The sequence below is a fragment of the Sparus aurata genome, chromosome 8 (genome assembly GCF_900880675.1).
Source record: "Sparus aurata chromosome 8, fSpaAur1.1, whole genome shotgun sequence".
In the NCBI taxonomy this organism is placed as follows: Eukaryota; Metazoa; Chordata; class Actinopteri; order Spariformes; family Sparidae; genus Sparus; species Sparus aurata.
The window spans coordinates 9,900,876-9,925,695 of NC_044194.1; the positions used below are offsets into that span (position 1 = coordinate 9,900,876).

The 24,820-nt window shown below is 41.5% G+C and overlaps 3 protein-coding genes across 5 annotated transcripts in view; 1 reads left to right on the forward strand and 2 right to left on the reverse strand.

The window, feature by feature from the left end:
• Positions 1 to 5,056, reverse strand: part of LOC115586673 (beta-1,4-N-acetylgalactosaminyltransferase 3-like) — a 32,785-nt gene extending 27,729 nt beyond the window's left edge. For 2 of the 3 annotated variants that reach the window (XM_030425916.1, XM_030425913.1), the window contains exon 1: positions 3,597 to 4,178. In XM_030425916.1, the coding sequence (XP_030281776.1) occupies positions 3,597 to 3,720 (124 nt within the window). In that variant the 5' untranslated portion in view covers positions 3,721 to 4,178. Of the gene's footprint in view, positions 1 to 3,596; positions 4,179 to 4,853 lie in introns of those variants that run through there. The other variant, XM_030425915.1, reaches the window with a different exon arrangement.
• Positions 5,057 to 9,331: 4,275 nt separating this feature from the next.
• On the reverse strand, positions 9,332 to 15,094 carry fkbp4 (FKBP prolyl isomerase 4). The gene is made up of 11 exons (XM_030426645.1): positions 14,525 to 15,094; positions 13,766 to 13,910; positions 13,536 to 13,678; positions 13,315 to 13,435; positions 12,309 to 12,465; positions 11,797 to 11,887; positions 11,609 to 11,692; positions 11,321 to 11,506; positions 11,024 to 11,167; positions 10,778 to 10,873; positions 9,332 to 10,626 (listed from the first exon to the last, which is right to left on the reverse strand). Exons 1-11 carry the CDS (start codon positions 14,621 to 14,623, stop codon positions 10,531 to 10,533), a joined length of 1,362 nt encoding a protein of 453 aa, XP_030282505.1. The 5' UTR covers positions 14,624 to 15,094; the 3' UTR covers positions 9,332 to 10,530.
• A 185-nt stretch (positions 15,095 to 15,279) lies between these two features.
• ddx11 (DEAD/H (Asp-Glu-Ala-Asp/His) box helicase 11) lies at positions 15,280 to 24,663 on the forward strand. Its single transcript, XM_030426643.1, has 27 exons — positions 15,280 to 15,406; positions 15,870 to 16,012; positions 16,097 to 16,312; positions 16,404 to 16,490; positions 16,568 to 16,704; positions 16,815 to 16,872; positions 16,976 to 17,083; positions 17,263 to 17,350; positions 17,575 to 17,777; positions 17,938 to 18,012; positions 18,814 to 18,891; positions 18,984 to 19,030; positions 19,133 to 19,212; positions 19,325 to 19,366; positions 19,449 to 19,516; positions 19,607 to 19,645; positions 19,761 to 19,899; positions 20,823 to 20,957; positions 21,306 to 21,418; positions 21,502 to 21,574; positions 22,215 to 22,318; positions 22,869 to 23,018; positions 23,156 to 23,224; positions 23,319 to 23,507; positions 24,054 to 24,129; positions 24,249 to 24,403; positions 24,493 to 24,663. Exons 2-27 carry the CDS (start codon positions 15,884 to 15,886, stop codon positions 24,523 to 24,525), a joined length of 2,691 nt encoding a protein of 896 aa, XP_030282503.1. The 5' UTR covers positions 15,280 to 15,406; positions 15,870 to 15,883; the 3' UTR covers positions 24,526 to 24,663.
• Positions 24,664 to 24,820: the final 157 nt, after the last annotated feature.

Below are 24,820 nucleotides of genomic sequence, written 5' to 3' on the forward strand. Positions count from 1 at the left end.
ACGTATACAGGAAGTTAAGTGGAGAGCAGCAGCTTTACAGTTACGTCAGGGGAAGTTCAATGTTGTGAGTCCTGCTGAATAAACGGAGGTAACATAAAAGTCTCGTCTGTTGTTGGCATTCCTACTGAAGAACACGACAATCGATACACTGGTGCCAAATATCTATATTTAAAAATGTAAAAAAAATAATAAAAAATATTTTTTTTTTTTTTTTTTTTTTTTTTAGCCCACCACCACCACCCCTCTTCGGAGGACAGCTTTATCTTTATTCAAACATAGGTACACAACCAAATAAAATAAAAAAAAATGGTTTAAGTAGCTCTGAAACCCACACATATAGATATTTAATGATAGTTGTACTCAGTGTGTGTGTTAAGAAGAGACACTGTGCAATATACTCTTTGTTTACTTGGCTGTAATTCATGTGAAATTGATTGACAATGTTTTGTAATTCCTGTGAAATGGATTCAGTGCAGTCAATAAATTCTGAATTTCTTCAGTGACACAGATATCGTGATGTATCGTGGATGAAATTCCTTGCAATATATCGATTATCGCAGAATCGCTGTATCGTGATATATCGTTATCGTGGGCAAAATATCGTGATAGTATCATGTTGCGAGGTACGTGGTGATACCCAGCCCTACTGCTCAACATTTTTGCCATGTTGCCTTTCTGAAGCATGAGTAGCCTTATTTCTCTAAACCAATTCAACCACTTCAGAGCGTGTGGAACACAAACTAACGTAATTATAACTGCCCGGTCACTTTTGCTAACCAGTAGCCATAAACACAAAGCTAAACTGCGTTGCTAGCATACAAACTAACAAGCTAGATTTACCTTCAAGCTCCGTAGCTGGACTGCAACATCAACCATATGCGCTATTGCCAGTATTAACTTTACTGTAAATGCCGCCACCTTGGCCTTGTGGTTGAAACACAGAATGAAACAAGCAGGGGTTCTTACTTGTCCAGCAGAAAAGCGGCTAACTCTGCATCGCTCTTGAGTCCTTCCACCTCTGAAAATGACCTCTGACAGTTATCCTTGTTTTTTTCTGGCTCTGTCCAGTTCTTTCTTTTAACACTGCTTAACTTCGCCAGTCTTCTTATTTCTTCCCTTTAAAGTGGGCAATGGTGGGGCATTTTTTGGCTCTGTTACTGTTGTATGTTCTCCACCATTATTTCCAGTTTGGGCTTCAGCTTAAGGTATCTGACCGGGTAAGAGCAGGCACTGCGCATGCGCGGGGATGGCTCTGATTGGTTGTGTTGATCTGGGAGCGATGGATTATTGCAAATCAAATTATGGCCACTGGGCGGCCCACAGACAATGGATTTTTACACAGCTGACATGAATCTTATTCTACTGTCAGATCATAATGACAATTTTGGCAAATATACAAAAAAAATAGTTACAGACTACAGCTTTCAGTTAAGTTTTTACCCTGATGATCCAATTAATTCACAGAGTAATGAATGAGATAAAACAGTTCAAAGCGTTTTTTGAAACGTGTATTCAAAGTTAGAATGCCGAAGAAATAAAACAGTTATTGATTCTGTTTAGGGTTGCATTTCATTTTTCCAGTAATAAAAGTTCAATGTATTTGCAAGTTGTAATGACCTCTGTTGAGTAAGGGAAAGTTCCCTAGCTGACTGTTGTGTAGTTTTATATGACATGAGCCTCACTGATAACTGATGGCTCACTTATAACTGCAGAAGAGTTGTATTTTGTTATTTAAAAAAATATACCAAAAAATTACCAAAATAATAATAATAATAATAATAATAATAATAATAATAATAATAAAACAACTTAAACAGCTTCACAGTAAAGGCATTTAACTGAAGAAGGACAGGGTGGCTTAAAGTTTCGTCTCCGATGTTTTCAAGTGGTGACCTGGGCATACCTCTTCTTCCCCTTGAGTGACATTCAAACACCTGAGTGGCATTTACTTCAGGGATTGTAAAATGGGTAAACTCTGCACCTGTGCATCCTTGTATTTGATGAACAGACGTCCTGTAGAGAATCCCTCAAAGGTTATTGTTTTATGGTTTCCACGTGCAGATTAAAAGAGGATTGAGCCCCTAGTAGAAAAAGTGTCCACTTGGCTGGTGGTAATTGTAATAAGGCTTTAATCTATATTTTTTTTATTCATGTACCCAGCATCAATAGTGTAGAGGATTTAGGGTGTTGTGTTATGTTAGGAGATGTCCTCTGGGTGGTAGCATAGCCTAGGCCAAATGTGGTTTACTCAGTAGTCAGAGTCTATAGCGCCACTGCTGGTATGTTGTTGACCTTTCGCCATGTTCCTGTCATGTTATGAGAAGTGCCCCAATAAACCAACGTCAACTGACCTCAGTGTCCGTCCATTCTTCCTTAATATTGTAAAAATATTACAAATAGCAGCAGATTAAAAATACACATGTTTCAAACAAAACTCATCACAGTTTCATTTGTCATCAGAGTAGCTTGATTGGTGACATTGCACCTGTCAGTCAGGTGTGTGGTTTACATAATGTGCGTCAATAGTGGCGCCGCCAGCCCGAATCCTGTACGCACTGTGCGTACTTTTTTTTGCAAAGTTTGAATGAGCAGTGCACTGTCCAGGGTGCTGAACAGGGGCCGATTGTAAGGTTCGGCGGACTAGATATTCAAATTATGCAAATCAGCGGGTGACACCAGACAACGTCTGCCCAAGCAAGTCAGAGCTTTTCTTTCTATCACACATTGACCTTGAGAGACGCAGCCGCATCTGAGAGGACGCTCGCGCGTGTGTGCGCAATTGCGCATAGCTTGTGTTGCCCCTTCTCCACTATACAATACAGCTCAGCTCTACTCGACTCAGTTTAGGTGCTTTTCCATCACAACTGAGTTCTTCATAGTTCCTCCTCAGCGGGGGCGACGTCGTCATATCATGGCGGCTACAGTCGCGTCATATCGTTCTCTTTTTTTCTCTCCTCTGGTCAGCTCCAAACTCACTCGTCTGCACCGCGATTACGGACCACAGCGTGGTTTTCCACACAGCAGCCATTTGACTCGTGTCAGAATAACCACAGTCGCACAGATTATGTGGGCGCTGCAATCTGTTATTTCACTGATACTGAAAACATTAGATGTTGTCTTAAAAAAGTATTTTTCCATTTGCCGTTTCTGTGCGTACTTTGACACTGAATCCTGGCGGCGCCACTGTCAAAGCAGCACAATGGCTTGTTATAATCTGGCAGAGAGAATAAGAGCACACCTTTCTATCGAACCTGATGGACCACATATCTCTCTGTGACTTATTCCTCTGTGGTCTTTGCTGGTTTGCTTGCCTTGATGATGGCCGAGAACAGACTCTATTATTCACAAAAAAAAGGACTAAACTGCTTTCTTTAAAAAAAACAAAAAACAAAAAAAAAACAGACACTCAGCGGCACCGAGCAGGGAATACAATGAATCGATGTTGCATAAGTCAAACATTAAGGAAAACTCCTAAGGAATACAATGGTTTTTTAACTGGAGATTAAATAACCATTAGATCTAAACACTGTCTAAAATGATGCACCAGTTTCGCATTAGTTTGGTCATATTGTTGCTGAGTAGGAACACACACTCACCCCACGATTCCGTCTGAACCATCTGATTGAAGACGACCACAACTCCGAGCAGGAGAATCGTCCCAAACAGAAGATATTTGCTGTTGTGCAGCACTTTCTTCAGGGGTAATAACGCCGCAATCATCTTAGCTCCCAGGTGCAAACTCCTACAGAGTTATTCGAGTTACAGGCTTCGTCACTGACACCCAGTGGGTGCGCACTACCGGCGCCCTGGATGTCCCCAGTGCGCGCTGGCCCCGGCGGTTCTCATTCCGCGATTAATCCCACCATAACTTCAGGCAGCCGTCCTTCACACTGATCTCTCGGTCATCTATGTTTTAGTTTTGTTTTAGTTTTTTAAATTGGGCTTTCTGCTGCTGCGTCCTAACCTCTTCAGCGGCTGGTGTCGCACACTGAGCAGCAAAGACAGCGGAGTGAGGAGTGGATGCCACACACAGCTTTTTGAACACAGAGAGAGTGGCAGGGAAAGAGCGGACCAACGCTTCCCGCTTCACTTTCACGGTAAAAGCACTTGTGACAAAAATTAATTAAAAAATAACAAAAAAGAAAGCTCTCACAGACGTGATAATATGTCTTCAATGTCACCACATACAACGGATAAAAAGTCTAATTGTAGCTACTTATAGAACGGCGCACAGGAGTACTTGTGGCAACATTTTTGTCAGTGGGTAGTTTTGTTTGTGCCTGGCTTGACCGGTTCCCCTCTGTAAACATCCGTTAAAAGTGCCAGCTTTAAAATACACGCAACTAGGCTGATCCAAACTCATTGCAGTTTGATTTGTCATCAGACGAACCTGTTTGGTGACATTTACAACTGTCAGTCAAGTGGTTGGCACAAATCATGAGAAACCTGATGGACCACATATCTTTCTGCCACAGAGCGACACCTGCTAGTCTTTTACCTGAGGCTTTGCTTGCCTTGGATCTTACTAATTGATGAGAACAGACTATAATGTTCACAGAAAAACTTAACTTCTTCTTCTTTTTTTTTTTTAAAGCAAACAATGCAAACACACATACACGATGCGTTGTCGTCTCTCCTAAACAACAGAATGGTAATTTAATGGGAGTGAATTGGTTAAACCTGTAGGGTACCTCAGTAAAATTCATTCGGCAAGTTTTTGGGGGTTTTTCTGTCTATTCCTCACTGTCAGGCTTCTGTCACGGGTTGTCTATTAGATCTTAACACTGTCTGAATGATGCACCAGTTTCACAGAAATGAGGACATATTATTGCTGAGTAGGAACACACACTCACCCCATGATTCCATCTCGACCATCTCATAGAAGACGACCAGAACTCCGAACAGGAGAATCATCCCTAACAGAAGATCTTTGCCGTTGCGCAGCAGTTTCTTCAGGGGGAAATTCGTCACAATCATCTTAGCTGTCAGGCGCAAACTCCTGCAGTTATTCGAGTTACAGTCTTTGTCACCGGGGGTGGGCGACCACACAGTGTACCCCTCCGCCTGATGACCAGTTTGTGTGTGCTGTTCTTCGTTTAGTTTCCCTACCTGCTACCCCTGTCATGCAAGTTTAGCTTTTTGTGGGGAACAGGTTAACCTTGTTTGCAGGTATTTTGTCGTTTGCATATTGTAAGCCGTTCAGGCCCAAACTACATTCTACACTTGCACACATACATACTCTCAGTAGTGCATGCGAAACATGCCTATATGTGCAAGTTCACATCCACATACAAGTTCATATTCTGTTATGTATGTAACTAAATGTGTATCTGTGATAGAGTAAGACATCGGGAAGATGATGCAATGATAATGAAGAGCTAACCTGTGAGGGAATTAGTTTGGTGAAAGGTCAAAGCCAGAATAACATATTGATCTATTGATTTGGTTTTGACCATAAAGCCAAAATTCACTTACAATATTTCCGGATTTCATGCGTGATGGGAGATGATATTACGAGTTAACGACCACAACAACTATTAACAACCAACAAAAAAATAAGATAAAATAAAAGCCCACCCCTAGAAAGTCCCCTAACACACACAGCAGACTCCCTACAGATCAAAGAGTGTTTTATTTTGAAACTTCAACTACCAGGTACAGTGGGAATAATTGGGTTTACTCTCATTAAGGAGAACATCAGAGTAAACAATCACTTGGATTTGTCGGATAAACGATTGGTAGAATAAAACTTACACCTGATTAAATACTTCACTGTCACTTTAAGATTGATCGTTTGTGCACATTGCACATTATTTTTTATTAAATATCTCAGAATGCTGCACATTGCACATTTGCACAGTCACATGTATTTTCCCATTTTGTATATATTGCACACATCATGTACACACAAGGACAGCTGCTGTATATAGTATGCCTATTTTTTTTAACTATATGATAGTTTTTATTATATTTTTACTCAATTGTTATTTTATTCTACTAGTGCAGTGCCCGTAAGAAAAGTGTATTCATATAAAAAAGTGGGAGGTTAAGTAGCTTTTTCATGGATGGCCAAATGAGGCTGTGTTTGAAGGTGGGGCGTCAGGGATATTTAGGTTTGTTGTGAAATCCGAAATTCCAGGGTATAATTGGCCGTTTTTGACTATTTTTGATTTTGCCATTATATTTCACCTTAAAAACTATTTACTTGGTGTCATTATTTTCAGCACAACCTCACATGTGTGACTGTACAGTTATTTTTTTATTTTGACATAGGGGAGACCGGGGATGGTTGTAACAAAGGGATAGTTTTAACACTCTCAGTTTGACCAATCAGAAACGAGCTGTGGTGATGTCATCAATATAGTCCATGCCCACTGACAAATTGACCTCACTGGTGAAGCCTCATGTCTCTGAGTTGAAAACTGTCTGTTCTGGAGCCAAAAAACTATTTTTCAGGTAAGAAAGTAAAAATTTCCATCACAACTATTTTTTGCATAGTGTCCATTGTGTTGTAGATACAGTTGTTTCACTTACATAAGCTCAAGTAGTAGTTTCTCTAGTTTAATTTGATGTGTTGTATTAGTGCTAGCTTTGAAGCCAAATGCTAAAAATGGTTAGCTTTTTAATGGCTGCCTGGCATGGGGATGGTTGTAACTGCACCCCAGGCAAGGACAACTACATTTGCCACAACTGCCTATCTAATTAAACATATTATATGTGCCTTAGGCAGTTTGCTATCTTCTTCACCTTAAAAACACACTGTTCAAAATAGGCAGTTCAACTATTCAAATGCATTTTAGTACTTACTAAGTATTTAGTGCAGCTTTGCACCACACTGTTCAAAAGTGGTTTGTTCCACAGAAATTCAAGTGTTCAAATACTTTTTCTCATTAACGTGTTTCAGGCTACAAAACACACAAACAACAGACACCAGTTTGTACTTTATTATTCTTTATTTTATTTATTTTATGTTATATATATGTATTTATTTTATTGTATTTATTTTTATGTGTTTAACTTGTACCTTTTATTTATTTTTTATCATTATTTTTGTATTCTGACAAGTTTATGGTTCCTTCTTTATTATTCATTAAAGTTCTTGCATACATTTTAAGTGTAGATCTTTTTTTAAGTATAATAATTTAATTGTTACATCCATCCTCAAGTAGTGTTACAATTCACCCCGGTATTGGGGTAGGTTGTAACAACATACCTCTTTGTGTTTGACATTAATTTACATAATCTGTGATGGTGTAGTAGAAGTCCAAGTGTATGTCATTCACAGCAGACAAATATGGGTACCACATGTCAAAATTTGAGATCTCTAGCACCAACAACCACTGAGTTACACTTGCTCAAACAAAAAGTGTTACTATCATCCCCGGTCTCCCCTACTGTATTAACACAATGGACCTAAAATAACAAAAAAAAACATAAAATCCGAGTAGAATTTTTTTTACTGTGAAAACCACAAATATGTTTAAAAAAACATTTTTTTTTAATTATAATGCAAATATAAATTGTTGTTTGCTAAATTTGTGCATACGTCCTTCCCACAACTTCCTGTTCCTCAACAACCAAACTTGCTGCTTGGACACTTTCGTGACAAAAGCCCATTTTTACAGTTTCTTCCTGCACCAGACACAAAGCAAACGTGACGGCAATGTTCGTGAAAAAGCGTGGCGGACATGATTTACCCCAAATACGGTTTTGGACGTGCCGATGCGTCCGGTCTGTCGCCTCGGGAGGTGGGCCGTGGTCCGCTAGCTACACACGAACATCCACAGATTCCGATTTCACTTTGTTGTCCGCGCGTCTCCAGATCTCCTCAGACACGAACAGACTCGGTCCGGACTCATTTAATCTCATTAATCCACAACAGTCAGTTTAGATGCACAGTACAGAACAGAACAGACCGAACCGCCGGCAAAATCCCGGTCCAGCTCGCACCGCTGTAGGTATAAATCTGCTTGTTTCTTCAGGTATGTCGTGGGCTTGAGCTCTGCAGTGATTGGCTCTGGTGCGCACGTGACTGTGGTGGCTCGGTGGACAATGCTGCGAATTTGTAAAGCATTTATGAAATAATTTATTAACGGTGTCATTGCAGTCCAAACAAATGCGAAGTTGCACACCCTTGAAACACGCAGCAGCCATGTTGTAAGTCTCGGGTCAGTCTGATCCTGATCCGCAGAGGTATTTGATAAACACACACAGACAGACAGACAGACAGACAGAGATTCCTTGCTTTTATAGAGATGCTACTTATTTTACCCTCTGTGCTGCTGTGCTACCTGTGAATTTCTCCCAACGGGCATCAATAAAGGAACATCTTATACATCTTAAAAGTGAAGATGTATATAGCCTACGTAACAGTGGGTATGTGAATACATAAAAGTGAATATTAATTTGAAATCTCTACATCAGACCTTCCTGGTATTACCTGAGTTACACTCTGAGACGGAGCACTATCATTCTGAATAGAAATGAGTCCTTGGAAAGAAGTAGTTTTCTTTTAACGTAAATCTAAATTCATATGGAAATATTGAAAATATTTGACTATCAAGTGGGCTTTCATTTTGAAATTCCTCATCAGAAGCTCCTGACATTGGACCAATTATTCACACAATTAAAATGCCATGGCCTCCATCTTCTAAAGGCTTCAATGTGATCAGAATTAGGATGGTAAAATGAATAAGGTAGATAAACGATTAATTAATTCCTTAAACGCTCAATAAATCAATGAACTAATCGTTCATTTAATTCATCAATTAATTAACTGACTGAATTAAAATGAAATTGCAAGTTGCGTTCATAGGTCGGTGCTTTCATTTGAACTCTGTTCTTGCACTGCATAACCGTAATATCTAGTATATACAAACTGTAATATTTAGTATATACAGGCACCACAAAATAACTGAGCTTGTTTGACCAGGGGTTTTCAGAGTGGAGCTAAAGATCCATGCAAGGAAAGTCCTCCCAAAACTAAGCAAACATCTAGACTCCAATACATTAAATACTTAATGAAAAGCTCTTTTACTTTGTGTTATCATCCACCTGGAGAGAACAAGCAGTACTATTCCTTAATCACACTGGAGACGGATCACATCCGTTAACTGACACTGGTTTACCTGTGAGAATGCAGGAGGATCATATCAGATCCTGTTCTGTCACAGGGAAAGGAACACTCTGACCTCCTTTGTGAATCTAAAAACGATACTTATAAAATAATGAAATTCATCACTTGGGAGTACCATCACTTGGATCATCATTGTTTTCTGTAAACAGATAACTGTGAGGAACAGATTAAACAGTCCAGAACATCACAACACAATCAAGCTGAAGCTATTGTTTATTATATCCTTCTGTCAGGGCAGACCAGGCAGTGACCTTTCCAACAGACAAAATAAACTCAACACGCGACCCAACAGCCCAGTTTTAAAATCAGCCCCCTATTTCAGTTTCTGACCCACTCTACTGGTTCCTGTTGCCTAAAATGAACGAACAGGGCTCCCATCTTCTTCCAATGGCATACCATCTCTAACAGCCTGAATCTGATGAGCCACATATGCACATGTTCATACTGTACATGTACTTCTTACAGTAAATTAAGACTAAGACTTAACTGTTTATTACTTGAGTGTGTCCAGGAGAAGCATATTAATGTCCTTTCTAGCTGGTTTAAAATACACATATTCCAGTTAAGTAATGGGTTGAATTCATCATTTTGAGAACAATACAGAAATCACAAGCACAACACTGGAAAACAAAAAAAAGAAAAAAAAAGTACAAAATCAGTATTTCCAAAGAAAAAACTGAACAGTCCTGTATCCTGGGGGCTACAGGGGAGCTCTATATTCAGAGAGAGAGAGAGAGAGAAGCTTGAACTCCAACAGATTTTCCAGGTTAATGTCTTATTCCACCTATCCACAGTGCTGCTACATACGTACTTTGGGACACAAGCACTCTAACATTCAGACACATATCTATGCACACAACCATCACAACTCCAGGAATTGATCAGTAGGCCCATGAGAGAGGAGGGTTGGATGGATGGCATAAAATGTGAGAAGGAGCATAGGACAGAGGGGGTAGTGCAAGGTAAATGGTCTAGCCCTTGACGGGTGAGGGTTTGAAATTCTGCACTTAACACTTGGATGCACTTTTTTTTTTCCTACCCAAAAACACCGTGAAAACACATGCACAGTTCAAAGCTGTGGGTCGACAGGGTTTGTGGGGGGGTGCAGGCTGTGGCACACGATTCATTTATTAAAACCACGTCTCACAGTGCCATCAGCTGGGGAGGCCCCACCCGCTCCTCTTAGCAGCCACAGCAAAAAAAAAAAAAAAAAAAAAAAAAAAGCCCAGACACAGAGAAAAGCCAGAGATGACGCGCCCAAAATCAGTGCTCTCGTTGACACGCTCGTTCTTACATACACACACTCACACTTCATAAACACAGTCAAACCTTAAACACAAATGGCCAAAGTTACAAAAGTCTGACGAACTGATGAACCATATTCTCATCTTCATCTACACTTTCGCTTCGCTCGCGGCTTCTTTATCTCCATTCTCGACCTCCATCTCATCATTGCCGTTGCTTCCAGTCTTCACCTTATCCGCTTCTTTCTGTTTACAAGAAAGAAAGAAAGAAAGAAAGAAAGAAAGAAAGAGCGAGAGAGAGAAAACAGATCAGCTTTTATTTCCTCCAGTACAGTCTCTTAGAAAAACACGCCCTTTCCTCCCTCTGCTGGCTGTTGTAGAAAACACAATCTTTTACCTTCGAGTCCCTCTCTGCAAACTTCGTGAACATGTTGGCATAGATGCGTTTGTCTTTCTCGTGTTGCTCCTTGATGCGTTTCTGACAAAGAACCACCTGGCAGGATAAAATTGAGGAGCGGTCACACAACCATACTTTCAGATATAACAGGTACAGCAAAAGCACAAAAGATACAATATAGTAAAATAGGATGAATTCAGACTGGTCTTTAAGTAAAGACAAATCTGATATATTCTTTTGTCGTACCTGGCTCTTGGCAGCCTTGTTGGCAGGATACAGTTGAATAACTTGCTGGAAGTCATCTCTTGCCTTATCAAACTCCTTCATACCAAACAGTGCCTCTCCCCTTCTGAACAAAGCCTTCTCATTGGATGCATCCAACTCCAGAGCCTGCATTAACAAACAAAGCATAATGAAATGTTTACAGTATCTTACCAAATACATAAAGCCACTATATTATAAAAGACACCTGTGAAAGACAAACTATACTCAGTGTGAAACTACTTTAAGACCAACAATGTCCACCTTGAAGACAAACATTACCTTATCACAGCTTTCTAGGGCTTGGTTGGGCTCCTGCAGTTTGAGGAAGCACATGGCCAAATTCAGATGTGCAGCCAGCCGCAACGCTTTCGCTTTCTTCTCGTCCTCCTCCGACAAACCGGATTCATGTTCCAGCCATGACACGATCCTTTTGTACTGCACTGATGCTTGCTTGTATTTTCCCTCCTTAAGCATAGAGAATCCACATGAGAGAACATAAATTATTCATCCGTCTTAAAAAGCCTCTCTTCATAGCAGTGTGTTTGGTAACTACAACCCCCTGCATACCTTAAAATACTGTGTTCCTTTCTCTTTGACAATAATACTCTGCTCCAGCTTCTCCGTTGTGTTCATTTCCCATGATTCTTTAGCCTAAAAGATAAAAACAAGAGATAATTAATCCACTTCTTAGGGCGGAAAATGTTTCTGTACACAGCTGACATGTAATTGGCCAATTTAAGTCTAGACTTGTTTACCTTCTCAAAGTTGGTCAGCTTGATTTTGTATTGCACCGTTGCTCCGCCAGGAATATTATACTTTTCACTTCCTGCATTCCCAAAACCGTACCTACAAATTACATATACTTGTTAGTCATCTCAAGAGTGTTGTGTAAACGTTATCAGTTGTTGCAGTTTAACGAAAAGCAGTAGAGTAGAGCAGCAGTGAAGATTGGAACATTTTGTAGCAGGATTTCTTATTTTATTCTCATGACAAAGCTTAGACCTCTGTAGATGACTGTTTAAGCCAAATTTCAGTCTTGTTATAAATAGGCCCAAACATTCCACTTTCTTCATAGCCCAATGACTTTAATCCCTATAGGGTCATTGATACACATCTATATTTATCAGTAAAGGCTAGTCAAAGATAGGCAATGATCATAAATAGACGTTCAGCCTTGAAGTTTTAGATTGACACATGAATAATGTCATAGAACAAGAACAAACACTGGCTATAAGAATACATCACTTTAGCAAAACGTTGATCATACTTAGGCTTCATAGTGAAGAGTGCCTCCTCCTCCTGCTCCATAGCCATGATAGCCTTCTCCACTCCAACTGGGAAACCAAGATTTTCTCCATCTCCGATCTCAAACTTCAGTTCTCTCTCGTCAAATATACGTCCCTCACAGGAACCCTCCACCGTTACTGAAAGGAGTTGGGGAAATGTTGGGGTTAGCTTGTGATTCAAATCAGACTCGAGTTTGCCACAAACTTGTTAACATCCGGCAGATTGAATGCTGAGGGGAGGAGGTAGCAAAGGAAAGCCATCGAATTTCTGTGAATAACTGAGTCATTTCAACTCTTTTGCTTTGTTAAGGATGTCTGTAATCACAAAGTGAATTGAGAATGGGGAATAACTGTGCGAATGAAAGAGACGTGGAAACCATTTGTATAGAGTCCACCATTTTGATGTGATAACCATCAAAATGGTGTATAGTCAAGTGTTTGTTCAACCGATACAAAAAACATTCTGTTTTCATTTCTTCAAGGGTCATTGCAGCTGCTGCTACTACTACTACTATACTTTGATATACTTATTGCTTAAGTTATGCATTTTGCATTTGTTTATTGAATCATGTTTTGCTTGCCACTTTCTAAAACCAATTCTTGTCCATTGTCTTTGAAATTCTTACAAGTTCAGCTAATAATTTGATGAAACTAAGAAAATGTATGAAAATTAATCTACAGACACTGAAAGAGTATTAGTCGACCACTAACATGGTTACAAGCGAAGTTACTCACTAGCATTGTTAATTTTCTTGAACTCCATGAAGTGCCATGGAATGGATGCACACACTCTTTGAGAAAGAGTATATATATATATATATATATATATATATAGATATAGATATAGATATAGATAGATAGATAGATAGATAGATAGATAGATAGAGAGAGAGAGAGAGAGAGAGAGAGACACACACAACCTCTCAAGGGATGGGGATGAATCAAACTTAAAATGACACTAACTAATCTCTATTAATATTGTGTTACCTTCAACGGAAGCTCCTTCATTCGGCTTGGAATACCCCTGCCCTTTGGTGATAATGCGACGGATGATTCCTTCATCCTCATCCTCAGTTATGTCCTCACCTCGAAAGTCAAACAACTCCACCTAGAAGTGCATAGACATGTCAATTAAGACCTTTTCACACCAATAAAGGACCAAAGAGCACAATGGATAATTAAAATACCCTGATATTACTAAAGCTTACCTCAAAAACAAGAGTGGCATTAGGTGGTATCTTCGGTGGGCTTCCTGCAGACCCATATGAATACTCTGGCTTACAGATGAACTGGCTCAACTCACCTACTTTCATTGTAGCCACACCGATGTCCCATGCCTTTATTACTTGGCCTAAAAGACAGGGGAGACTGATTACCAACACTTGCGATGTAACTATGACAGGTGAACGTTCGTGTCTCTGCTAGCTATGAAACCAACCTTTGCCCAACTCAAAGGAAAACTTCTCTCCCCTGTCTCTGCTCGAGTCGAAATGAGTGCCATCCAGAAGTGTGCCGACATAATGTACAAACACTTTGTCACCGGTCATGGGCAGCTCTGTGCCTGTGCCTTCCCTCTTCACCAGCTAGAAAACAAACAGCAAGAAGAGAATGTATCAAAAATTCAGTTACAGATTTATAAAAAATGAAATCATCTCTGCACCAGACAAGTAAACCCAGCCAGACACATCTGTGTATTGTACCCACCCTGCAGTCAGGTACTGTGCATCATAAGGGATCAGGCTGCCAAATCTTCAATTTTGAATGAACGTGAGCTGTAACGTCTTATTCAAATCCCTTTGAGGGTGTGTGTGTGTGTGTGTGTGTGTGTGTGTGTGTGTGTGTGTGTGTGTGTGTGAGAGAGAGAGAGAATATCAAATGACTCGATCACCATTAATAGCTTTTACATTTGCACTTCCTCCTGGACTCCAGATCATTCTAGAAATGTGGATGGTTGCAATGCCTAATTATCTATGTTGTCTGCGTTATGCTAATGACACAGATGACAGGAAACTATAATACATTGCGTTAAGGTATTGTGGTTAGCTTGAGTTAGCTGCTTTTTGTTGACAGTGCACGTTATAGGCTAGCTTGCAACAGCTAACGTTAGCATAGCCGCGTGAGTAAACAAGCAGCCCGCTAACCACTCACTCGGCTAGCTGGATTAATATACACCCCCCGAAATACAAAAAAAACATACCTTTAAAACACCCCCATCTTTCTTTGGTGTGATGTCCTCTCCCTCCATTGGGATGCTGTGTTGTCCTTCACTTGTCTGCTCCTCTGCAGTCATTGTCATGAAGAAGCTTCCCCGCTCCTACTCTGACCTGCACTTCAATTCAAACCAACACTGGCTAATAGTCGTGGCTAAAGCTAACTACTTCTCAAACCACGCCAAATGCAGCAAGCAACAACCTGACTGAGGTCAACGCTAGCTAGCTAACTAACGTTGGTTAAAGCTCTCCGCTAGCCTAACTTAAGCTACTGGCGAATGCTAACGTAAACAAAATACACGCCACAGCTTTAAACTAGCTGCCTTGAGACCGTTCTATGCTATCGTTGTGCACCAGCCACACTTGTATCCAAGCAGGATATAGGCTTCCTATCAAGTTGCCTCAAGTCCACGTTGTCTTGCTGCCAAGCGTCTGACAAGCGCTTAAAGAAGGGTAGAGAATTTTCCAGACATTTCAAGGAGGAACCATGGGGATAAGCCCGCGTTGTGGCGCTACTTACATAACGTACGCATTTTCCGGGGAGGCGGTGCACACGCACAAACCAAGGCAACCCCATAAACTACATGTATTTTATGCAGCCACATAATACATAATAGAGTACTCAGTTAAGATATTCAGTAATGTCTGCCGTATCCAGCGTTAAATGACTAAAATAAGCATGTAGACGTACATAACCCCCTCCACTCGGGCGTTACTGTATAGTAAAACAGGCGCACGTTGTTTTATCTCGCATCCTATTGGTCAGATTCTATGTCCACTCCTCTCTGTTGGCGCGGTTGTTGAATTGCCGGGAGTCGAAAATATTAACACGTAAAGAAAAAACTACTTCACATTAAGGACAACTGAGGGTAAATATAGCGACGATATCTGCCAGTTTATGATCATCAGTAACTTAGATGTAAGAGTTCAGCTAACAAGGGGACTTGGATTGTTTATATGTTAGCTAGCTAACAGTATAGCTATGGATCAACACAGCTAAGTTAGCGTTGACGTTTCGTCTCAAAACATCTCATCTTTAAGTGACACTCTTTAAAATGAAATGATAGCTGCTTGTCACAACGTGTAGACGAATTGTATGCTGTAGTTGAATTATAATCCATGACGATGTGGTGAGTTCACGTGTCGTGGTATAAATTATGGAAACTTAATCATAAATACGTCAATATATGGTCTGCGTAGAAACAGGATTTGGCGCATGCGTAGGTGCCTCATGTGAGACATAACATCGCTATCACAAGTTGTGTCTCGTAGCCCCTACATCCAGTCTAAACTGAAATTTTTTATCTTGTTAACCCTGTTGTTGCCCTCCAGGGAGGATCACGAGCATGGAGAACGGAAGAGCCCAGTTTCCATTTCCCTACCAGCCCTATGACATCCAGGAGCAGTTCATGCAGGCCCTGTACAGTGCACTTGACCAGGGCAAAGTTGGCATCTTTGAAAGTCCAACTGGAACGGTGTGTACGTGTGAATGCGTATAAAAAAGAGAGACTGGAGCAAGAGCCATTCGATTTTCTTGACGTGTGTTTCCTTTAATTCAGGGCAAGTCTCTGAGTCTGATATGTGGAGCGCTCAGCTGGCTCTCAGACCATGAAGAGAAGAGGAGACAGGAGGCCGCTGCTCTGCTGCAGGAAGGAGAGGCAGCTCTTTCCACCTTCACCCCTCAGCCCTCAGCCAGCAGCTCCTCCGCAGAGCCGGACTGGATCACTGATTTTGTTCAAAAAAAGGCTGAACGAGATTTGGTGTCAAAGTTGAAGGCAAGGGTGTCATTGTGTTTCAGATGTGACCTCTTCGTGGATCTCTGGGGAATGTTGGCTTTAATGTTGTTGTTGTTTCTGTGTGTGTCAGGAGGAAGAGTTGAAAAGAAAGAAGAGGGATGAACGATTGGAAATGATCAGAAACAACGTTCAACTGAAGTATGCGATGAAGAGAAAGGTAAGCGACCAGGAATTTACCCCATAAATGCAATCACTCCGAGCCACGACTTTAAATCTCTGTGCGTGCCTTTGTAGAGCTCTGAAGATGATGAGGCGTTCAAGTTGCTCCAGCTCAGTAAAGAGGAACAACCTGAGACGCGAGGAGATCAAGAGGACGAGGAGCTTATCGTTGCAGAATATGAGAGCGACGACGAGTCAAAGACCAGGAGCAGGTGAGGGGCCCCCCCCATTAATTGTCCACCAATCTCATCGGGTGTTACGTCCCAGTGAGTTGTTGAGATGCCTGACAGTGACATCGGAGTGTGTTTGCTCTCATGCTCAGGTTTTGTGCTGCTGAGGAGGACACAGATGATGACCTGGTTGAAGAACATGTCACTAAGGTGTGTGCTGTGCAACTGTAAGAACGATTGTCCCACTGGTTTGAAATATAATAACGATGAGTGTCACACATTATGCTGAATTTCCACAACTGCATGTTCTCAGATTTACTACTGCAGTCGCACTCACTCCCAGCTGGCCCAGTTTGTCCACGAGGTTCAAAAGAGTCCGTTCAGCAAGGACATCAGTGTGGTCACTCTGGGCTCACGGCAGGTATGTACGCACGCACGCACACACACACACACACACACACACACACACACACACACACACACACACACACACACACACACACACACACACAAAAGCAAAGTGTACCAATGTTTGCTCCCGATGACTAGAATGACTATGAAACATGACTGTTAATCAACTCAAATCTGTGTAATGCTCAGAATCTGTGCGTCAACGAGGAGGTGCGTCGCCTGGGCAGCATCCAGCGCATTAACGACCGCTGCATGGAGATGCAGAAAAACAAACACGGTGAGAGCCCTCCTCACACACTCGCTTCAACGGCGCTGTCTTTACTGGTGAACATTTGTGGCTGACTTCAAGCTCGTAATAGATGAATTAAACTTTGTTTGAAGCAGGAAATCACTGATCAAGATGAGCTTAAATAACAATGAGTTACAAACAACGCTGTATAGATGTCTTGCCTTGAAGCCAACATGAATGAATCAAACGCTGCCCGTCCATCCGTTTTGTAGAGAAGCAGCATGACGAAGAGGGTGTGAAACGTAAGCGCGGCCCAGCAAAGACTGTATGTCCCTTTAACAAAGCTTCGGCACTGCAGAAGATGAGGGATGACCTTCTGGGGACAGTCCAGGATATAGAGCAGCTGGTGAAACTGGGCCGCGAAACACATTCGTGTCCTTACTACGCCACGCGTCTCGCTATTCCACCTGCACAGGTAACGGTGTCTTCTTTTGTTCATTCATTCCTTTGTCTCATTAGCCTGAAGATGGCTTAGGAACTTTTGTATTTTCCCCCCAAATTTCCAAAGGTTAACCCGAGGAGCAAAGGACAATCAGCTTAATCTATGGTGGTGTGTGTTTATTGTGTCTTCATAGTTGGTGGTGTTGCCCTATCAGATGTTGCTTCATGAAGCTACGAGAAGAGCAGCAGGAGTCCAGCTGAAGGGACAGGTAGCTGTTGTTTTTGAGCATTTCTGATTCCATCACAATTTTATTATATTTTTTTTGCTGATCCATTGTCAGTATTATCATAAAAAATCCCCCCAAAGATTAACCTGGCACACAGGAGCACATGATGGTACACATTTCTGAGGAAAGATGAAAAAGAAATATGCATATCTTATAATTCTGCTATACTTTCACCCATTTCTCTACTAGAGCTGCAACTAATAATCATTTTCATTGTCAGTCAATCTGTTGGTTATTTCCACGATTAATTGTCATTTGTCTATAAAAAGTCAAGAAATTGTGGAAAATGCTCAATGCACCTGTCTAGAACCCAAAGTGACTTCTTCAAACTGCGTCTTTTATCCAACCATGAGTCTAAAACCCAAAGATCTTCCATTTAATATCATAAATGACAAAGAAAAGAAAAAAAATCCTCACATTTGAGAACCTGAAACCACCAACTGTTTGACATTTTCGCTTGAAAAGTGACTGAAAACATAATTTCAGTTATCTAAATAGCGGGTGATACATTTTTATTTCAGCCGACTAGTGGTTGCAATTGTCAGAAATACAGTTCTGTATTTGATAGTTGTCTCATTTTACAGCTTTTCTCTAAATGCTTCGCACAATTTTCAAATCAGTGCAGATGTTTTCTTTATTTCCTCTTATTTTGTCTATTACAATGTTTCCGGTTGCAGCGTGTTGAGCTCTCAGGGCCACCGTAGTTCCCGTTATTTGAAATGGAATCAATCTGGCTTATTACTGACCAGGAATATAAATATATATCTATATATTTTTTTACAGGTGGTGATCATTGATGAAGCTCACAATCTTAGTGACACCCTCTCCTGTATACACAGTGCAGAGCTCACTGGAGCGCAGGTACACACATCCATACATCATGTACAAATGCATGGAGTTTTAAATGATGCCTGTTCCCTGTAGTAGTGTGCTTAAATGTGAATCTTCTGCAGCTCTGCCGTACCCACTCTCAGCTCAGCCAGTACGCTGATCGCTATAAGTGAGTGTGTACACACTCAAACACACACCCCACACAGTAACATGAAATTAGGAACTGTGTTACCTTCCTGAATCCTGATGTCTTAAATTTCTACAACACCAGGAGCCGACTGAAGGCGAAGAACCTGATGTACATCAAACAGATCCTGTTTGTGATCGAGGGGCTAGTCCGCGTGCTGGGAGGTGAGTGTGTTTGGGCTGAAACTAGTTTTTGATTATTGATTATTGCCTGCCCTTTTTTTTTTACGTAGATTGTAAAAAAAATCCACTTTTAATATGAACCATATCCCTGCAGGTAAGGTGGGGCAGAATCCACAGAGCCAGACGACACAAACGGGTCAGTAAATTATCCACGAAAAGGCACTATTACACCCCTTAAGCAGACTTTACTAATCAGTCATGTTTCTCTTATCTTTTAGGTACCGAAATGCTCACCATCAACAACTTCCTGTTCAAGGCTCAGATCGACAACATCAACTTGTTTAAGGTATTACCAATATGTGTTGTAATGCTGTTAAAATGAAAATCACAACCACGCCTCCATGCAGCAACTCTGATTCTTTCGATGTCACTCTAGTTACAGAGATACTTTGAGAAGAGCATGATCAGCAGAAAAGTAAGTTTAACACGCACATACGTACTGACCTCGCCCTCATATAAATGCAGTTCAGTTCTGAGAGAGATCTGCCGCAAGAGCAACTGAATACCACGCGTGTGTCCTCTCTCTGCAGCTGGGAGGCTTTGTGGAGAAGTACGCTGGGTCAGGCGTGAGTCTCCACGTTCAGAGCGGCTCCAACAAGGAGAACCGACGCACCGAGGGATTAAACCGTTACCTTCAGACGCTACAGAGCAACCAGGGCGCTGCGACAGGTCAGAGGGCAGGTGTTTCCGTCAGACACATTTGGAAGATGAGCATCCCCACTGCAGACACGTGGCGTCATCTGTTAAGGGGAACTGGATCCTATTCAATCATGAGAAAACGTACTCATTTATTTTAAAGTTTAATCTATTTAGGGACAGGTGTGCAGCAAAGACGTATGCAGAACGCAGCAGCATTTTTAGCCTCAGCTGATTTACAATGCCTGTCCCTTAGGTTGGCGTTTTAAAAACACAAAACGTAAAACTCAACAGCAAATACGCAAGAGACGATACAAACACAAATTCTGCAGTAAATACGTACAGGAAAACGCAGACAGGATAATATAAGCCACGGACGGTAATACAGTGCAGAAAAAAACGTCAATTGTTGCGCTGCCGCTTTCACCATGCAGCACTGAAATATTCATCACTGCAGTAGGTAGTTGCACAGCAGGCCAAAAAGGCTTTTAAAGCAGATACTTTTCATGTGAAAGAAGGTTAGATCAAAGGTTGCTTCATACATTTTTATGATTGAATCAGTCCTCCTTCAGGTATAGTGTAATGAGGGTTTTGAAGGAGCTCAGTTGAGTATATCTTTGTTATCCTGGAAAGAAAAGGGATAATGATTAACACCAAAAACAAAAGGAACAACAGCCAAATTGTTATTTTTAAGATTGTATCAGAATCTCACAGTCAGTGGATCCCACAGTACCCACAGATGTAGTCCTACTAAAGAAATCTCCCACATCACCAAACACGTGTGTTGTTATTTAACTGAAAAACCAGTTTGGTGCATGTCAAATCATAACCATGCCCCTCACATCCAGCCGCGTCTCACACTCTCCTATTAGGCAACAGAAACTGAACACTGTTGGTTCCACTCATCTGTTCGTTATGATTTACTGCGTCTGCCCCGTCTGCTCCCATGTGTGCAGTGTCTCCAGCCGACCAGCAGGGGTCTGTAGAGGCAGAGAAAGTGCTGTCTGCGTCCCCCATGATGCAGGTGGAGGGTTTCTTCATGGCCCTCACCAACAGCAACACTGACGGCAGGGTGGTGGTGCACAGACAAGGTGCTTTTCTTTAAATGTATTTATTTTAAAGTGCAATGCTAAACAAATGAGTGACTGTAAGAAGATCATTTATCCCCACAGCAATCACACTGGAATACCTGATCAATCACTTGTCCACTCGTTTGTCTTTGTAAATATCTTATTGTTTTTTGTATGTATCTTGCGTTTTTCCATTTATTTAAAATTTAACTTTATGCATATCTTTCTGATTGTTTTTTTTGCAAATATCTCGAGCTGTTGTCACAAGCGAATTTCCCCCGTTGTGGGATAAATAAAGCCAATAAATCTTAATCTTGCTCTTAACGGCATCAAAGTGTTTTGAAGCACACCGTTTTGTCTGACGTGCAGGCACTTTGTCGGAGAGCAGCGTCAAGTTCCTGCTGTTGAATCCGGCGGTCCACTTCGCCCAGGTGCTGAAGGAGTGCAGGGCGGTCATCATCGCAGGAGGAACCATGCAGCCTGTGAGTTGTTTTGAATCCCAGCAGAGATGAACGAAAAACCCTCGTGTGTATGTTTTTATAATTCCTAAAGATGTCGCATGTAGGTTTCAGACTTCAAACAGGAGCTGCTGTTCTCCGCCGGAGTGGGAGAGGAGCGCATCACTGAGTTTTCCTGTGGTGAGTGGCCCATTTTATAACACGCAAGTACTTATTCTTGTGTTTTTTTTTGTAATGCGCTCTCTCTCTCTCTCTCTCTCTCTCTCTCTCTCTCTCTCTCTCTCTCTCTCTCTGATGGGTTTATCAATATTTCTGTGTGTGGGACTTCTTGATGAATATTCCAACGCTTGACAGAAACTCAAACAATAAGAGATTTTTTTTCAGTGTGACTGCTAATTTTCCTGTTTGGTTATGCACTCAGACTGACTAGATGTGAGTCATGATTCCGTGACATGATAGATGTGAAAGAATTATATTATTGATAAAATGATGATAACAATGCCCCCCCCCCCCCCAATCCACTCTATGCAAACAGTAGACTTAATGTTCGGGATGATGTGAGCGTTACATTTTCTGCCCATCATCACACAGGTTTGCAAATTGGAAAAAGGAAGATTACTGTATCATATGTGCTCCTGTGACTGTGGCACACAAATGTAAAGCCACGTACTGTGACTATGTCCTTAGACCGATGAGAGTCACTTTTACCAAGTTCATTATTTATATGCACAGACAACACCCCGAAAAAAATGGCAAAATGGTTAAAACGCCTGTTATGTGCTGACAGAACTTTGCTTTTGCCTGGTGACTTCGTCTGTAGGTCACGTGATTCCTCCCGAGAACATTCTTCCTCTCGTCTTGTGCAGCGGTCCGTCGGGTCAGGAGCTGGATTTTACTTTCCAAAACAGAGACTCTCCCCGCATGGTAACAAACACGCACGAAGTAGTTCATTTGAGGATAATTCCAGTATTTTTGAACCTGGGGTCTAAGTGACTTTTAGGTAGAAATAAATTGCTCCTGTGAAAGTGGGTCTATTAAAATGGCTTGTTTCTGTCACTGGCAGGCACAGATTGTCATTCTAAGCATCTGACAAAGTTTTGGATAAGATCTCTACACGGATCAGCGTTTTTGTTAAAGTGTTAGATCCTTTTTGATTAATTAGAGACAGTTGTTATATGACTCTTTTCAAAGCAAACAGACTCCGTTGACAAAAATGATCTTGCAGAATACAGAAATTGCAGTTCTGCTGCCTCGATCTGTTATTTAGTTTGTGCTCTCGTGCGACTTTGTTGTTGTATCGTGTTATTTTACGATCTGTGCCAATTCCAAAAGTTTTTGTATCTATTACTCACTTACACATTAAGAATATGTAAAAGGCACAGGTTAACAACTATCGAAATTTCCTTTTAAATTATTGCTGTGATGGGGTTGACTGTAGCTGACATTGTTTATACAAATATTACTTTGTCGACAGATGGACGAGACTGGGCGCATTCTGTCCAACATTTGTAACGTGGTCCCGGGCGGGGTGGTGTGCTTCTTCCCTTCCTATGAGTACTCGCGGCGGATCATTTCTCACTGGGAGGCCAGCGGTGCGCTGACTCGTCTGGCTAACAAGAAGAAGGTACATCAGCTACATTACTTTTTCTTACATGAGCTGCTATTTAAAAAAAAAAAAAAAAAAAAAAAAAAAAAAAAAAATCCTAATACTTGAAAAAGGAATTTTCCTGACACTTTAAGTTGTCTGAATTACTCTCTCAGATATTCCAGGAGCCGAAAAAAGCCAACCAGGTCGAGCAGGTGCTGAGCGAGTTCTCCCGCTGTATCCAGGTAGAGCTGTCACTCCTCAAACGCCAGCCCTCATCACCTCGCACTGAAAATATATTATTATTGTATAATCTCATTATATTTGTTCTTTCGTTAGAGATGTGCCGCTGACAGTAGCAGTAGCCTCACCGGAGCGTTGCTGTTCTCTGTGGTCGGAGGAAAAATGAGTGAGGGCATCAACTTCTCCGATGACCTGGGCAGGTGTGTGGTGATGGTGGGGATGCCGTACCCCAACATCAAGTCCCCGGAGCTGCAGGAGAAGATGTCGTATCTGGACAAACACCTGGTGAGACTCCTTACGAATAGTCCACACTGCATCCACAATCTTGGAAAAACTACGGACTGTGTAAATAGAGGACGAAGCCAATGTGGAAGTGTCTTAAAACTGTATTGTTTCTATTGGCAAGACTCCACTGGTTGCAGAAAGTAGTCCGATTGTGTGTAAGCCTATGTGAAAATGACCCTACTTCTCACCTGATTTTTCACCTCCGTGAACAGTTCCCTAATGAGTGAACGGTCTCAATCGTTAGTCTCAGATCTTCTTCAACACAGCGTGATGTTCATTTAGTAAATTATGGTCCCGTTTCAAGTAAAAGAAACGAGGTATGCTTCAGGTGTCGCTACCTTTTTATGAATGGCGAGTTGTCTCCTGGTTCTCAGTCAAATCAGGATAATCTCTCCAGCTCCACTCTCTCTCATCCAAATGTGGTCACCCCTGGCCCCAGCAAACCCAAGATGGGGGATGAACATAATGCCAAACTCAAAGCCGCAAGAGTATTGAAATGAAGCTCATCGTCGGTCTCAACACAGCTTTGTTTTGTTTCCCTTGTAGCCTCACGGTGGAGGAAGGAGCCCTGGCCAAGCACTGATAGAAAACCTCTGCATGAAGGCTGTCAATCAATCTATAGGTAATGAGGCAATATTCATGACAGATATGAATAAAAAAAAAAAAACATTAACAGCGATGATTCATTCTGAAGGTGGTAGACAGAATAATTCACATATATTTGACTTCATCTGCCCGAAGGAAGAGCTATCCGTCACCGTGGCGACTATTCCTCCATGGTCCTGTGTGACAGACGTTACGCTCGACCTGCGACGCTCTCCAAACTGCCCACGTGGATCAAAGATCGCACCAGCACGCACGCGTCTTTTGGCCCCGCTTTTGCTGCTATGCGGAAGGTGAGAAGCAACCGCGCGTACGAAATCCACAATACGACCGCTGCAATCACCGTTATTCTCATGCCGTCTGTCTGTTCTTTCTTTCCCAGTTCTTCCTGGAGAAGAAGCAGAAGCAGCCGTAGTCTCAAAAGAGGAGACTAGAAGAATGGATTAGAGAGAATTTGCCGGGAAACTCGCTCTGCATTAGCGAACCCAAGATTGTGCTTCATTAAAAATACTGTGAGATTATTAAAGGGCTGTGTAATAAGTTCCTTATCACACGATTGCCTCAGCTCTTTTATGCTGCTTTATGTTTACATTCATGAACATTTTGAAGCCAAAGCACGTCTGACTGGAGTTCAAGGATCAGTCAGGGGACAGCTTTTCTGTTCTCAGTGCTTCACCCTTCTTTATTTAACACGTTCAGCTTTCATGTTT